The following is a 13,967-nucleotide window of genomic DNA, read 5'->3' as shown; positions in this document are numbered from 1 at the left end:
GGGCCATGGAAGACATGGCAAAATCGGTTTCAGTTAAAATTACATTTTTATGCACTGTAGTCTCATTAAAAAATTCCAAGTGGGGGGGCACCTGGGTGGCTCAGTGGGTTAAAGCCTCTGCCTTCGGCTCAGGTCATGATCCCAGGGTCCTGGAATCGAGCCCCGCATCGGGCTTTCTGCTCAGCAGGGAGCCTGCTTCCTCCTCTCTCTGCCTGCCTCTCTGCCTACTTGTGACCTCTGTCTGTCAAATAAATAAATAAATAAAATCTTTTAAAAAAAAACTTATAAAAAATTCCCAGTGGGGAAGAATGATTTCTGAGCTATCATTACCAAGCAGGGTTGCAAATCATGTTCTGAAACTGCCAGAAAAGGTTTATTTCACAGAATAATAATACTCAGTGCAATCAAGTAACAATATCAATGACAGACAACACAACAAAACCACTTCGTTTTTATTCTGGATAAATGCACATCCATTAGAGTATTAAATCCAAAAATAATATATCTGTGATTTTTTAAAAAACATGAGAAAGTAAGGTGTCCCTGGTTGGGTCAGTTGGTTGAGCCTCTGACTCTTGGTTTCCGTTCAGGTCATGACCTTAGGGTCGTGGGATCCCATGCTGGATGTGGAGCCTGCTTAAGAGTCCCATGCTGGATGTGGAGCCCTCGCCCTCTGCCTCCCACCAGCCCCCCCTCATGCTCATGTGCTCTCTCTCACTCTCTCTCTTTCTTAAAAACAAAAAACAAAACCTAAAATCTAGGCTCCCAATCAAGTAATAATAAACATTTTTATTTGATTTTTTACATTTCTCACACCAATGTAACAGCAGAGTACACATTTTTTTATCTAGAGAGAGATGTACTAGTAAGTTGTGGGCAAACTATGATATATTGTAGAATACATTCTGAATTCCTGATTATAAAAAAGTTCAGCAAATACAGAAATATACAAAGTAGTTCAATGTTCAATGGTGAAGTGTCAAGTAATTATCAAGCTGGGTATGTTCTCTTTCTAGATCCTACCTGCTCCAGGTCAATGTACTCGTTGGGACCTGCTTCTGTGTCTCTAGAGTAACCCTTTCAGGTGCCTCCTAGTTCAGGCTTAAGTGGAATATCTCCTGGTAATATTTGTATCAACTTGGAGACCACAAATGATGGCTTTCTTCCCTCTCCCCTGGTCCACTTACAACCAGGGAGCCGTGACCTACAGAGTCCTGGGCCCTGTGGTCATTTCCCCAGGCCGGGCCTTCTTACTGAGTGTCATTGTGTGTACTTCTGTGTGCCCTCGGTTAGCTGCTGCCCCACCCTCAACATACTCTTTCTCTGCAGAAATTAAGTAGGGCTTAGTGAGGGGAGCCTAGGCTGCCACTCTGGAAAGATTGCCAGTGCTTTAACCTCAGCTTGGAGGCCATCACATTTTTCAGAAGTGTCACTTTTTATATCTTCCAGTTGATAGATCTAAGCATTTAAAAGAATGCTGCTTGTTGAATTTCTTCAGACTAATCTACAATTAACTATTCAAACACAATTCACATACCCACTAGAACCCTACAATAATGAGATCTCTGTCTAGTGTATACAACTGAGCACATATTGAAAATTTAAAAAAAAAAAAGGAATCCCAAATCCTATGAAGGTTGATGCCCTTTGTTTTCCAGTGTAGCTCCGATCTTGTTCAGAAAGGATGCCGGTTCTCCTTGTCTAACCCTCTTGTATGTCAAAACGTCGCTTTGTTTTATCTTGATGGGGTGAGCTTGTGGCCAAATCTGAATGGTGATTCTGGAGTAAGGGAGGAGTTCCTATCTCACCACATTTAACATATCTGAGGTTTTGGCACTCACATGCTGAGGACTGAAGACTTTTAGAGTATTTTTGGACACAGCACTTAATAAGGCACTTGAGAACCAAAAAACTCAGTTCAGTGAAATTCAACACAATGCACAGGCATGAGATAATAACCAAGAAGAGTATGAAGATCGTTTTCTCGGTGGGTTTGGAGATGAAGCAGTCCACAGTGTTGGGACAAGGCTTCAAATCACACTTCATAAGGTAGGGAACACTAAAGCCATCATACAGTTTGTAAAATAAAACCAGGAAGCCAATCTCAAAACTAGTTTTAACAATGAGGCTGATAAGGTAAGTGTACCACAGGCCCCCATCCATCATACCTGGGCTGACATACAGTCTCTTTCTGTGCCTCTTCTCTCTACCCTCACGATAGGCTACATGTAGAACCACCAGAAGTGAAGGCGTGGAGACCATGATCAGTTGTAAGGCCCAAAGTCTGACCTGGGAGATGGGAAAGAAGTGATCAAAACACACATTTTCACAACCAGGCTGTTTCACATTGCACTCAAACTCTTTCTGCTCATCTTTCCACACATGCTCTGCCGCCACCATGTAGACCAGCAAACGGAAGATGAACACAACTGCCAGCCAAATCCGTCCAATGCCAGTTGAGTATTTGTTTACTCCAGTTAAGAGGTCTCTGAGGAACATCCAACTCATGACTTGGGTTCAAAAGAAGGTAAGATTCTGCAAAAAAAAAGACCAATTTCATCAAGATTCATTTATTTTTATTTCATTGATCATTTTCACTGTCTTTCTTGATTATGGGATTGTGGAAAAGATACTCAAATTTCATCTCTGGATGTTGAGGACTCACTTTCAAACATGGAGATAACAAAACTAGTCTGTATATATAATTTATCTCATGCCCAGTTTAATTTGGAATTTGGTTGGTGACCCCCTCACACACTATACCCATTTTTAAACAAATTCTTCAGTTTATTGCTTCTCTATAAGGATGGATGTGTTCTGTTACTAATCTAGAAAAAAATAGATATGAATCCCAAGGTAAACTTGGTAACCTTGGTACCTTGAGATAGCTCTCACATACCCACTTCTTGAAGTTGTAATCTCTACTTTTTTTACTTTGTCAGTGCCCCTCCCCAATCCCTAAAGGTTATTCACTGCACCTACCTCTGTTTGTGTCCCATATCCTATATCAACAGCTGAGCTTGCCTACAGACTGATAGTGAAAAATGATTCTGTCCAATAAGAATTTCTTCAAACTCATGTTTCCTCACCCTTCCAGACCCACTTACATCCCTGCTCAACTTAACTTGCTCCACCCAGTCTAGAGGGAGGGGTCCGTCTCATCTTGCCTCAAAATGGTCATTCCAGCTCTACAGTCCATTACCATGGATTCAACTACTGCTTTCAGACTCCTAACTCTCAAATCTTTGGCTCCTCCCCAGATTTCCAGACCTCACTGCCTCTTGGTTATCATTTAAATATGTCCCAGGAATGTCAAATTTGATATATCTACAGCTGAATTTATCATCTGTCCTGCCATTTGATTTTCTTGCTCAATGGCATCACCAATACCCAAGCGCCCAATTTGGATATCCCATATACATCCTGGACTCCTCTCTCATGCCCCTTTTTAATTGCTCACCAAATTCTCATTCCTCCTAAATATCTCTCAAATTTCCCTCCAGGTCACTGCTGAAATCTCTCTCACTTATACAACCTTCCCACATCTTTCCATTTCCAGTCTCATCATCTCTTCCAGTCTCCTCATACTATGTCCTTGATGCTGCTTAATTATCTTGCACCTCTTTCCATTTCTTTTGCTCTTTTCCATATAAAAGCTGGTAGGACAAAAAATCCAGTCAAGAAATGGGCAGAAAACATGAATAAACATTCCTCCAAAGAAGACATACAGATGGTCGACATACAGATGGTCAACAGACACATGAAAAAAATGGTCAGCATCACTTGGCATCAAATCAAAACCACAATGAGATACCACCTCACACAGGTCAGCATGGCTAAAATTAATAAGTCAGGAAACAACATGTTAACCAGGATGCAGAGAAAGGGGAACCCTCTTACACTGTAGGTGGGAATGCAAACTAGTGCAGACACTCTGGAAAACAATATGGAGGTTCCTCAAAAAGTTAAAAATAGAACTACCCTATGACCCAGCAATTGCACTAGTAGGTATTTACCCAATGGATACAAAAATAGTGATTTGAAGGGGTACATGCACCAATGTTTATAGAAACAATGTCCACAATAGCTAAAGAACCCAGATGTTCATAGACAGATGAATGGATAAGAAGATGTGAGATATATATGTATATATATATATATATATATATATATATATATATGTGTGTGTGTGTGTGTGTGTATACACACACACAATGGAATATTACTCAGACATCAGAAAGAATGAAATCAAGCCATTTGAAACAATGTGGATGGAACTAGTGGGTATTATGCTAAGTGAAATAAGTCAGAGAAAGACCAATTTCATTCATGTGGAATTTAAGAAACAAAACAGAGGAACATAGGGGAAGGGAAGGAAAAATAAAATAAGATAAAAACAGAGAGGGAGGCAAACCATAAGAAGCTCTCAACTATAGGAAACAAACAGGGTTGCTGGAGGGGAGATATTTGGAGGTTGGGGTACCTGGATGATGGACATTAAGGAGGGCACTTGATGTAATGAGCATTGGGTGTTACAGGCAACTGATGAATCACTAAATTCTATGCCTGAAACTAATAATATATTGTATGTTAATTAATCGAATTTATATTTTAAAAAGTTTTTTAAAGTTGATAGGATGCTAGGGAGCCTTCTTTTTCATATCAGTGATGTTTTTCTGGCTTCTATCTTGTCTTATAATTGAATGCTGTGGTGTGGCCCAAATTTTTTTGTTGGGCCCTTTATATGCTCAGCACTCTCTGTTTAGTGCTTTTCAGTTGGTTTCTCACAACTGCTCTGCAAAGTGGGAGTTCTGTTTGTTTTTTGGTTTGGTTTGTTTGTTTATGGTGGTGGATGTTTTGTTCATTCAGATGAGAAAGCAGATTGTAAAAAATGAAGCCACTTTCCCATGTTTACAAAGTAAGATGCAGAGCAGGGTTCAAATCCAATTTCCATCACTCTAAAACAGAGCTTCTCAACAGTAGCACCATTAAACTTGGGGCCGGATAATTCTTTGTTGGAGTGGCTGTCTTGTGCATTGTAGGTTGTTCACAGTATCCCAGGCCTCTACCAGTTAAATGCCAGTAGTACTACCTCCTGCCCCCAGTTCAGACAACCAAAAATGTAGTCCAGACATTTCCAAATGTGCCCTGTGGAGATGAGGCAAAATCTCTCTGAGTAAAAATCATTTCTCTTAACTCTCTCATCAGAAGATGTGGCCCAGAACTCCAGGTCTGCCACTCATATACTTTGTGATTTCTCAGGTGAAATCCTTGCCATTTCAGATCTTATTTTCTATTACAAAAATTAATTAGTTTTTGCTTTCTCTGTAACTCAGCTGAAAGAGTATCATGGAAATGATGGTGTGAGGGGAATGAGGATGTTAAGAAAATTGGGATACTGTTATAGCAGCACACCTGTTGGAGCATGTCACATTACCTCTTATAGAGAGGACAATATGTAGTAAGCCCACACATAGAGCCCTGAGGAAATGTATGAAGGTTAAGAGATGTTTTCAGAGAAAACAAAGATACATGTTCACAGTGCTCTATTCAGCAGTGAATAAATACTTCAATGTCCTTGGGTTTTCAGAACACAAACAAAATTGTGTTAAATAAAAAGGGTTCTCAAATCCACCTGAAAGGTTAATGTCTCCATGAATTATAAAACAAAGTCCCAAAGATTAAAAAAGGAAAACAAAGGGTATTATGTTTTCCTGTAACATGTGTCATTGAGCATTTGTCCATATTATTCAAAAGGGTATTTATGTAATGTTACAAAACATTTGAAAGTCACCCTGCTGGGCACTTTAGAGAAGGGAGGAAGGCAAGAGTAGATTCAGACTGTTTTGCTAAAAGGAGAGCAATAAAAAAGCAACTGGTGTTTGAGTAGAGTTGGAAGACTGATACCATCAAATGTGACAGGATTATGAATTTCATTTGACTGATAAATGTCTATCCTATTTTGAAGTTCTCTGCTAATGGAAAGACCATGGCTTTTCTCAGGAGAGAGAGGTGTTCTAATGTTTAATGTTCTAATGTTCTAAGTTCAATTTTAACAAGGGTGGTTTAGCATAGTGGATAAGAGCCTGGGCACAGTGTTGGACTCCTCGGGTTCAAGTCCAAGTTCAGCTCTGATAATAATGGTACCAGCCATGTTGGGCTCAAAACAGAGTCTGATACATGGTAAGTGATCCATAAGCATTATCATCATCATCATTATTTTGCCATTAAAAGCCTTTCTTTGATGTCAAATTGGAAGTCTTTCCAATTGTAAGTATATATTTATTTTTTTCCCTAGCTTTTTCCCTATGAAGGTGGGTAAGTTAGGAATCTTCATATAATGACCCTTTAAGCATTTGAAAACAGTCATTATTAGTTTGAAATCATTAGCTCATCATTCTTATCTCTCTCTTTAAAAAAAAAAAAGACTTTATTTATTTGGCCACAAGATAGAGAGAGAGCACAAGTAAGCAAAGAGACAGACAGAGGGAGAGGGAGAAGCAGCCTCTCCACTAAGCAGGGAGTTCAATGTGGTGCTTGATCCCAGGACCCTGGGATCATTACCTGAGCCGAAGGCAACCACATAACAGACTGAGTCACCCAGGCACCCCAACATCATTAAATAATAATTCAGATTATCTCTTTGTCTTTAATAAAACTCTTTAATTTATCTCTTTTCTTAAACCACTAAGGATAACTACCAATTTTTGAAGAGTTTCTACTTGCCAATTCTAATGTACTAGTTCTCCTGTGACTTTCTTTTTTCTCTCTTTTCTCTTAAGAACTAGCAGTTAACTGCACAAGAATTTAGTTTGGAAAATTCAATTAATCAAATATTTTCAGAAAGTAAAATATTCAGTATTACCAATATCAGGAATAATTTTGAGAAATTGCAAATATTCCCCAAACATCTTATCTGAATTAAAAGTGGAGGTGAGAAGAAGGAGCTGGGTCAATCAGATTTCCATATGAACAAAATGAAGTTGGATCCCTGCTTTATACCATTTAAAAACTTAACTTAAAATGGATCAAAGACCTAAATATGAGAGTCAAAACCATAAAATTCTTAGAAGAACACAAACGGGTAAATCTTTATGATCTTGAGTTTGGTAATAGATTCTTGGATATGACACTGAAAGCATGAGCAACAAAAAAGAAAAAAAAATTGGATTTCATCAAAATTAAAAAACCATTGTTCATCAAAGGACATTATTACAAAAACAAAAAGACAACTCACAAAGTGAGAAAAAATACTTGTATGTAATGTAACTGGTAAGGTTTAATATCCAGAATATGTAAGGAGCTACTAAAATTCAACAACAAAATAATTCAAATATGGTCAAAATGTTTGAATAGACATAACTCCAAAGAAGACATACAAATGGCCGGTCAATCATTAGTCATTAGGAAAATGCAAATCAAAGCTACAATGAGATATTGCTTCACATTTACTAGGATGAGGACAGTTTTTAAAATATAAAATAAAGGGGCAGCTGAGTAGCTCAGTAGGTTAAGGATCCAATTTGATTTTGGCTCGGGTCATGATCTCAGTGTTATGAGATCGAGGCCCACATTGGTCTCTGCTCTGGGTATGGAGCCTGTTTGAGATTCTTTCTCTCCTTCTGCCCCTCCACACCCACTCTTTCTGGCTCACTATCACTCTCTCCCTCACTCCAATTCTTTCTCTCTCTCCCTTAAAAAAAGAATTGTGACAAGTATATGCTGTGGGTGCTGAGATACAAGAGTGAGCTGGATAGAGAAGGGCCTTGCTCTCATAGAGCTTATATTCTAGAGAAGGAAAGAGACAATAAGTAAGAAATAAATGCAGAATGTCAGATAATAATGAAAACTGTGAAGAAGCACAAGCAGAATGATGTAATTTTGATGGGGCCAGGAGAGTCTCTTTGGACTGGGAGGCCATGGGAGACCTCTCAAATGAGATGGTCTTTGGATGGAACCCCAAGTGGTAAGAAGTCAACTATGTGAAGCTATCAGGAAGAACATCCAAGGAAAATGGAATGGCTGGACAAAATGAACTTATGTGTTTGAGGAACAGAAGGAAGGTCCACATGACTGGACCTTAGTGGGTAAAAGGTGGATGGTCTGAGATGAGGCTGGAAAAGGAGGTCCAGCCAGGTCACATAGAACCTTAGAAGTCACAGTGGGCTGTCCTGTACTATGTCACTATAGACAAGAATTTCACTCTTTTGAGGGTTCATTCTCCCTGTCCATAAAAAGGGGATACTAATATTTTTCAAGCTGACTTCATGAAGTTTGTTGGGAACAAGATGAAATATAAGAATTTCGTAAAGTATGCACACACAGAGAAAAGAACAGAAAAGAAAAAAGGAAACAGCAAAGTTGAATGTTGACTCTCAGGTGAATTATTCAGTCTCAAATTTCTTTGCTCTTTGCCATAGAATGAATCACTCATACAGTCGTCAAGGGTCTTAGTTCTTCACACTGACCACACTAAGAATATTGAGCTAAAAGATGAGAGATTAATTTTCATATCACTTTGCTGTCATATCTAATATCAATATTAGGAAATATCCATCCATTTCTATTTACTCAAATAATTCAAATGTTAAGCTTATAGCAAGGGTTTTTTCATTATTGGCATTAATGTTGATACAACTATTTCATAATTCTATTAAAATTCCCAAATGAAATGTATCTGGGAAGTGGAGACAGAGGGTATGTGGTTGCACATACACCCATGCTCTGTGGGGATGAGGAGTGGGAATGCTCTAAGAATAATGACTGACAAACTGTTTGGACCCTTCTCTTCACAGCAGAGAGCTGATCCTCAATATGGAGATTTTGGATAAGAATTGTGTAAATGTAAAATTTAAAGTGACTATCCCCTGTGTGTTGCATATCCAGGAGTCACAACCAAATGAATATGCAGAAGAAATAAATTTGTTCACATCAGAGTTTACTCTCTTAGAAGGAACTTGCATTAGTATAGCTATGAGTAAATAGGTATAAATGAATAAATTCATTTGAAGCACTTGGGATATCACCTGATGCATAACAAATACCAATTTAAATATCATCATCATTATCAAACCAATGAAAGTTGAAGGACCCCCAAAAGCTCAACTAAAAATCCTCTACCAGCTATACTGAGGTTCTACTAACTGTTTTTGTTTAAAAATTTTGTTTATTGATTTGGCAGAGAGAGAGAGAGCGCGCGCACAAGCAGGAGGAGTAGTAGGCAAAGGGAGAAGGAGAAGCAGGCTCTGTGGAACTTCATCCCAGGACCCTGGAATCATTGAGCTGAGCTGAAGGCAGACGCTTAACCAACTGAGCCACCCTGGTGCCCTCTACTAACTGATTTTTTAAAAAATGAAGACTACAATCACAGGCCTCCATAAAACATGACATCCTGGAGGGAAAGCATAATCAGACCAAATCAAGTAACTCAGAATTTGGAGACAAATACCTCCTTTGAGTGTGAAATGACTAAAAAGCATCATTGGAAAAGATAAGTAATTCGTACAAGATAACTATCTCAAAAAGACCATCTGTCCTATATTCCTGGAATAATCTGGAAAATACTAGAATGTTAGTAGATATAAGGGTGTAAAATTATGTAAGACCCTAAATGTCAAGGTGAGAATTGGAAACTTATTTTCCCATCATAGCAACCAGAGTGTCCCTAAATAAAGTTGGTAGTAAACAAAGAAACAAGCTAATCAACCATGTGGGCCTGCGACTGGCATAATGACATAGCAGATCAACAGAAGAGTAGAGCTCTGCATGAACGCTAGGTGAATAGAAACTACGTAGACCTTCTCAGTGTCTGCCTACTTCTATGTACAGGGAAAATGTACAAATATAAAACACTCCATCACTCTTTCTGCAACCAAGGATTCTGGATTTTCTGGGACAACCCTATTGCAAATATGCTGATGTCAGAGCTAATGAGAACATGTACAAGTTTTAGTTGAGAAAATGAGTTACAATAACCATAGAGTAGGAGCAAGGGTAGTTAATATGTAAGACTTTTCTACATCCTAGATTAAATGTCCATTACAGTCATTTGATTCTCATTCCTCCAATTTACCAAGCAGCCACTGAGTAATAACTTTCTTGCTGAGGAGATTCCCTAAACTGTGCAAGGATATTCTCCTGCTATTATATACAAGAGTTCCAGTCCCTGGAGAGCCACCTTATAAAGCAGGCTCCTCTGGGTTTGGTTAATGAGTCCCTTAGAGCTGACTCACCTTGGGGTGAATCATACACCTGAGTTTTGTGAGCCTTTGGGACTGAGCATCTGCCCATCCATCCTTCACTTATTGCAAAGTGAGCCTTTGCTATGCCACCAACTCCCCCCACACCGGAGCCACACTTCCAGTGTGGTTCATCTATCTGCCAGCAAGCGCCTTCTCTGTGCTCTGAATGGGCACAAAAACACTGCCAGGAGCTAGAGTCCTGCTCTGAAAGTGCTATTTTGAAACTTGGGTTTAAGGGGCACTGGATTTCCAATATCCTTGCAGACTGCCAGGGACAAGCCCTAAAAAAGGTGTCAGCTTCCATACTCAGCTCCTTTCATGTCTCAGTAATAACAGTACCTGCCCTTGGGTAGTGCTTGAGCATTTCCAAAGTGTCTCACAGCATCTCATGTACCCCCTCTGAAGCAGGTGAGGTCTGTGTATGTCCTCCAATGTGGTGATAAAGGAAGAGAAACTCAGAGAAGAAAGGGGTTTGTGCAAGACTCCCCCAAATTAGTAGAAAACCCAGGAGCAATGGTGCCTGGGTGGCTCAGTGGGTTAAGCCTCTGCCTTCAGTTCAGGTCATGGTCTAAGGGTCATGGTCTCAGGGTTCTAGGGTCAAGTCCCACATGGGGCTCTCTGCTCAGTGGGGAGCCTACTTCCCCCACTGCTTCCCCCGTCTCTCTCTGCCTGCCTCTCTGCCTACTTGTGATCTCTCTCTTTGTCAAATAAATAGATAAAATCTTTTTAAAAAATTAAAAAAGAAAAAGAAAAAGAAAGAAAACTCAGGAGCAGAACACAGATCCTGAATGACTGATCTCCAGCTCCCTGCAGCATGCTGAGTTTTCTGGTTCATTAATAACTGTGCTACCCTGTACACAAATTATTTAACCTCTAAAGAATAGTTTCCTCTCAAGGGTCTCTTTCCACCACCTGCTGACACTTGCAAATTCCATAAAACCCCCTGTAGCAATAACCTGTCTGAAAAATCCCTAAAATCCCCAAAGCAAGGTGTTTCTCAGTCCTCGATCTATGACCTTGAGGGTTTGTCATTAGATTCTGAAGGGTTTGTGAGAAGTTTATGTGTGTGTATTTTGTCTTTATGGTCTTAAACAAACAGACCAATGCTGGATGACTAGCTCATACCTGAGGACTGCCATAGGCTTTCAGTACTCATATTTATCAGCATTTGGCAAACTACACAGCCTTCAGGCCAAATCCAATTGACCACCTGTTTTGTAAATAAAGTTTTACTGGGATGCAGCCATGCCCATTCATTTACTATTCTCTATAGTTGTTTTCGTGCTAAAATAGCAGAGTTGACCTGTTGCAACAGAGATAGTAAAGTCCTCAAAGCCTAAACTATTAACTCTCTGGCCTTGGCAGAGGTTATTTGCTGATCTTTGATGCTTTTATTGTTCTTGAAATCATATTGGAACCAAGTTGCAGAACTTTAATTTTCTGGGCTTCCAAGAAACAACATATGATGGGTTCTGCTCAACAGAAAGCTACCTAAAGGGGACGCCTGGGTGGCTCAGGCTGTTAAGCATCTGCCCTGGACTCAGGTCATGATCCCAGGGTCCTGGGATTGAACCCCATGTCCAGCTCCCTGCTCAGCAGGGAGCCTGTGTCTCCCTCTGCCTGGAGCTCCCCCTGCTTGTGTTCTCTCTCTCTCTCTCTCTCTCTCTCTGTGAAAAATAAAAGCTTAAAAAAAAAAAAAAGGAAAGAAAGCTATATGAAGGCTATTGACAGTGCAGCGTGAATAAATGAAGCCTGCTGGCAGTTTGAATGGAGACAAATGGGAGAAAAAGCCATAACCGGACACACAGTGGGACAGGGAGGACCAACTTCAAAGAATCTGGGCTTCTGGGGGCACCTGGGTGGCTCAGTAGGTTAAAGCCTCTACCTTCAGCTCAGGTCATGGTTCCAGGGTCCTGGGCTTGAGCCCCGCACAGGGCTCTCTGCTCAGCAGGGAGCCTGCCTCCCCCTCTCTCTCTCTGCTTGCCTCTCTGCCTGCCTCTCTGCCTACTTGTGATCTCTCTTTCTGTCAAATAAATAAATAAAATCTTTAAAAAAAAAAAATCTGGGCTTCTGCTGTCAGTATCTTATTCTCTTAATGAGTAGTAATTTAATTTCAGCCAAACCATATCTTTTGTCCACTAAACTTTAATTTTTAATTTTATTGGTTTTGTGATATTTGATTTTTCTTTTGTAAATATAGATGCATAAGAGCTGTAAGTATAAGGATTAACCTGTGGATATAAAATTACTTCACATCTAATTTAACAATGGTATACTAAAAAAAATAAATTGTCAACACTAAAGGTTCATGAACAATACTGAGTAGAACAGTACCCACATGGGTCAACACACACACAGATATATATATATATACTGCTTGCCTGGTATTTTAATTTCCTGTAAAAATAAAGGCGTTGCCATTTTTATTTTTTATTTTTAAAATAATTTCTAAAGATTTATTTATTTATTAGAGAGAGAGTGTGCATGAGTGAGGGTTGGGGGTAGAAGGAGAAGGAGAGAGATTCCCAAGTGTACTCCCCACTGAGCACAGAGCCCAGATGCAGGGCTTGATCCCAGGACCCTGAGATCATTACCTGAACAGAAATCAAGATTCGAACCCTTAACTGACTGAGCCACCCAGGGGTCCCAAGGCACTGTCATTTTTTAGAGGTTCCCCTCTTAGGAACAGAGCAAAGTTTGTCCTCAAGCCACGCAGAAGGGGCCACGAGAGGCTCTGTGCTGTTCCTCTATGCCCTAAAGTCCCACTCATTCACATTCTCTGTTCAAGCTAGGTGTTCTGACTTGGTCACAGCCACCAAAGCCCTCAGGTCCATCACACATTCCACATGGGCAATTTTTCTTAGAGGTAGCTTATCCCGAAGGGGCATCTGCGATGTGGCACAAAACTGGACAGCAGGACATCTAGCTTGTAATAATTAGGATTACTTCTCTCAGCAAAACTTTTTGGAAAGAGGTAATGACTACCTGATTACAAGAAATGCCATCTTCCCATTAAATAAGCAAGCCCTAGTGTAAGAGAAATAAGCTTAACTTACCTCTTGACACAGATGTGGAGATTAAGAAGAGAGCCAGTCGGTTGCTCATTTGATTAAAAAAAAATCATGAGCTGATTATATTATTTCCCAGAGAGGAAACTAGTGCTTTAAGCTCAGGCAAATGGAGTCTAGCAGTTTCCAAGGTAGCATAAGCCAAACAGGTGTAACCTGATCATTTGTTTTGGCTCATAACTTAGATGAGAACTCTTGGGTCTCTGCTGTTTACAATATATGCTAAAAGAGAATCGAAACTGGAAAAACTAATATGAAGCCATTCACATACACACAGTTCACTGAATATCTCTTTTTATCAAACCTTGTAATCATCTACACAAAGAAGCTAGAACAATGAGTGTTTCATCTCTTTAAACGATTTCCCAAGATTATTTATCAGAACGTATCTACCAAAGACAATAGGCAAAAGAACAATTTAAGTCAATGTATCTTTTTTTTTTTTAAAGATTTTATTTATTTATTTAACAGACAGAGATCCCAAGTAGGCAGAGAGGCAGGCAGAGAGAGAGGAGAAAGCAGGCTTCCCACTGAGCAGAGAGCCCGATGCGGGGCTCGATCCCAGGACCCTGAGATCATGACCTGAGCCAAAGGCAGAGGCTTTCACCCACTGAGCCACCCAGGTGCCCCAAGTCAATGTATCTTTGATGAACTTACT

The 13,967-nt window shown here is 39.8% G+C and overlaps 1 protein-coding gene across 1 annotated transcript; it reads right to left on the bottom strand.

Moving 5' to 3' along the window:
* Positions 1–787: 787 nt before the first annotated feature.
* On the bottom strand, positions 788–13,337 carry GJB7 (gap junction protein beta 7). Its single transcript, XM_046005926.1, has 2 exons — positions 13,298–13,337; positions 788–2,535 (listed from the first exon to the last, which is right to left on the bottom strand). The coding sequence occupies exon 2, from the start codon at positions 2,506–2,508 to the stop codon at positions 1,702–1,704; it is 807 nt and encodes a 268-aa protein (XP_045861882.1). The 5' UTR covers positions 2,509–2,535; positions 13,298–13,337; the 3' UTR covers positions 788–1,701.
* Positions 13,338–13,967: the final 630 nt, after the last annotated feature.

The sequence above is a fragment of the Meles meles genome, chromosome 5, assembly GCF_922984935.1.
Source record: "Meles meles chromosome 5, mMelMel3.1 paternal haplotype, whole genome shotgun sequence".
NCBI classification, from domain to species: domain Eukaryota; kingdom Metazoa; phylum Chordata; class Mammalia; order Carnivora; family Mustelidae; genus Meles; species Meles meles.
Note: the sequence above shows the minus strand (reverse complement) of the source record. Positions and strands in the feature narration are given on the sequence as shown.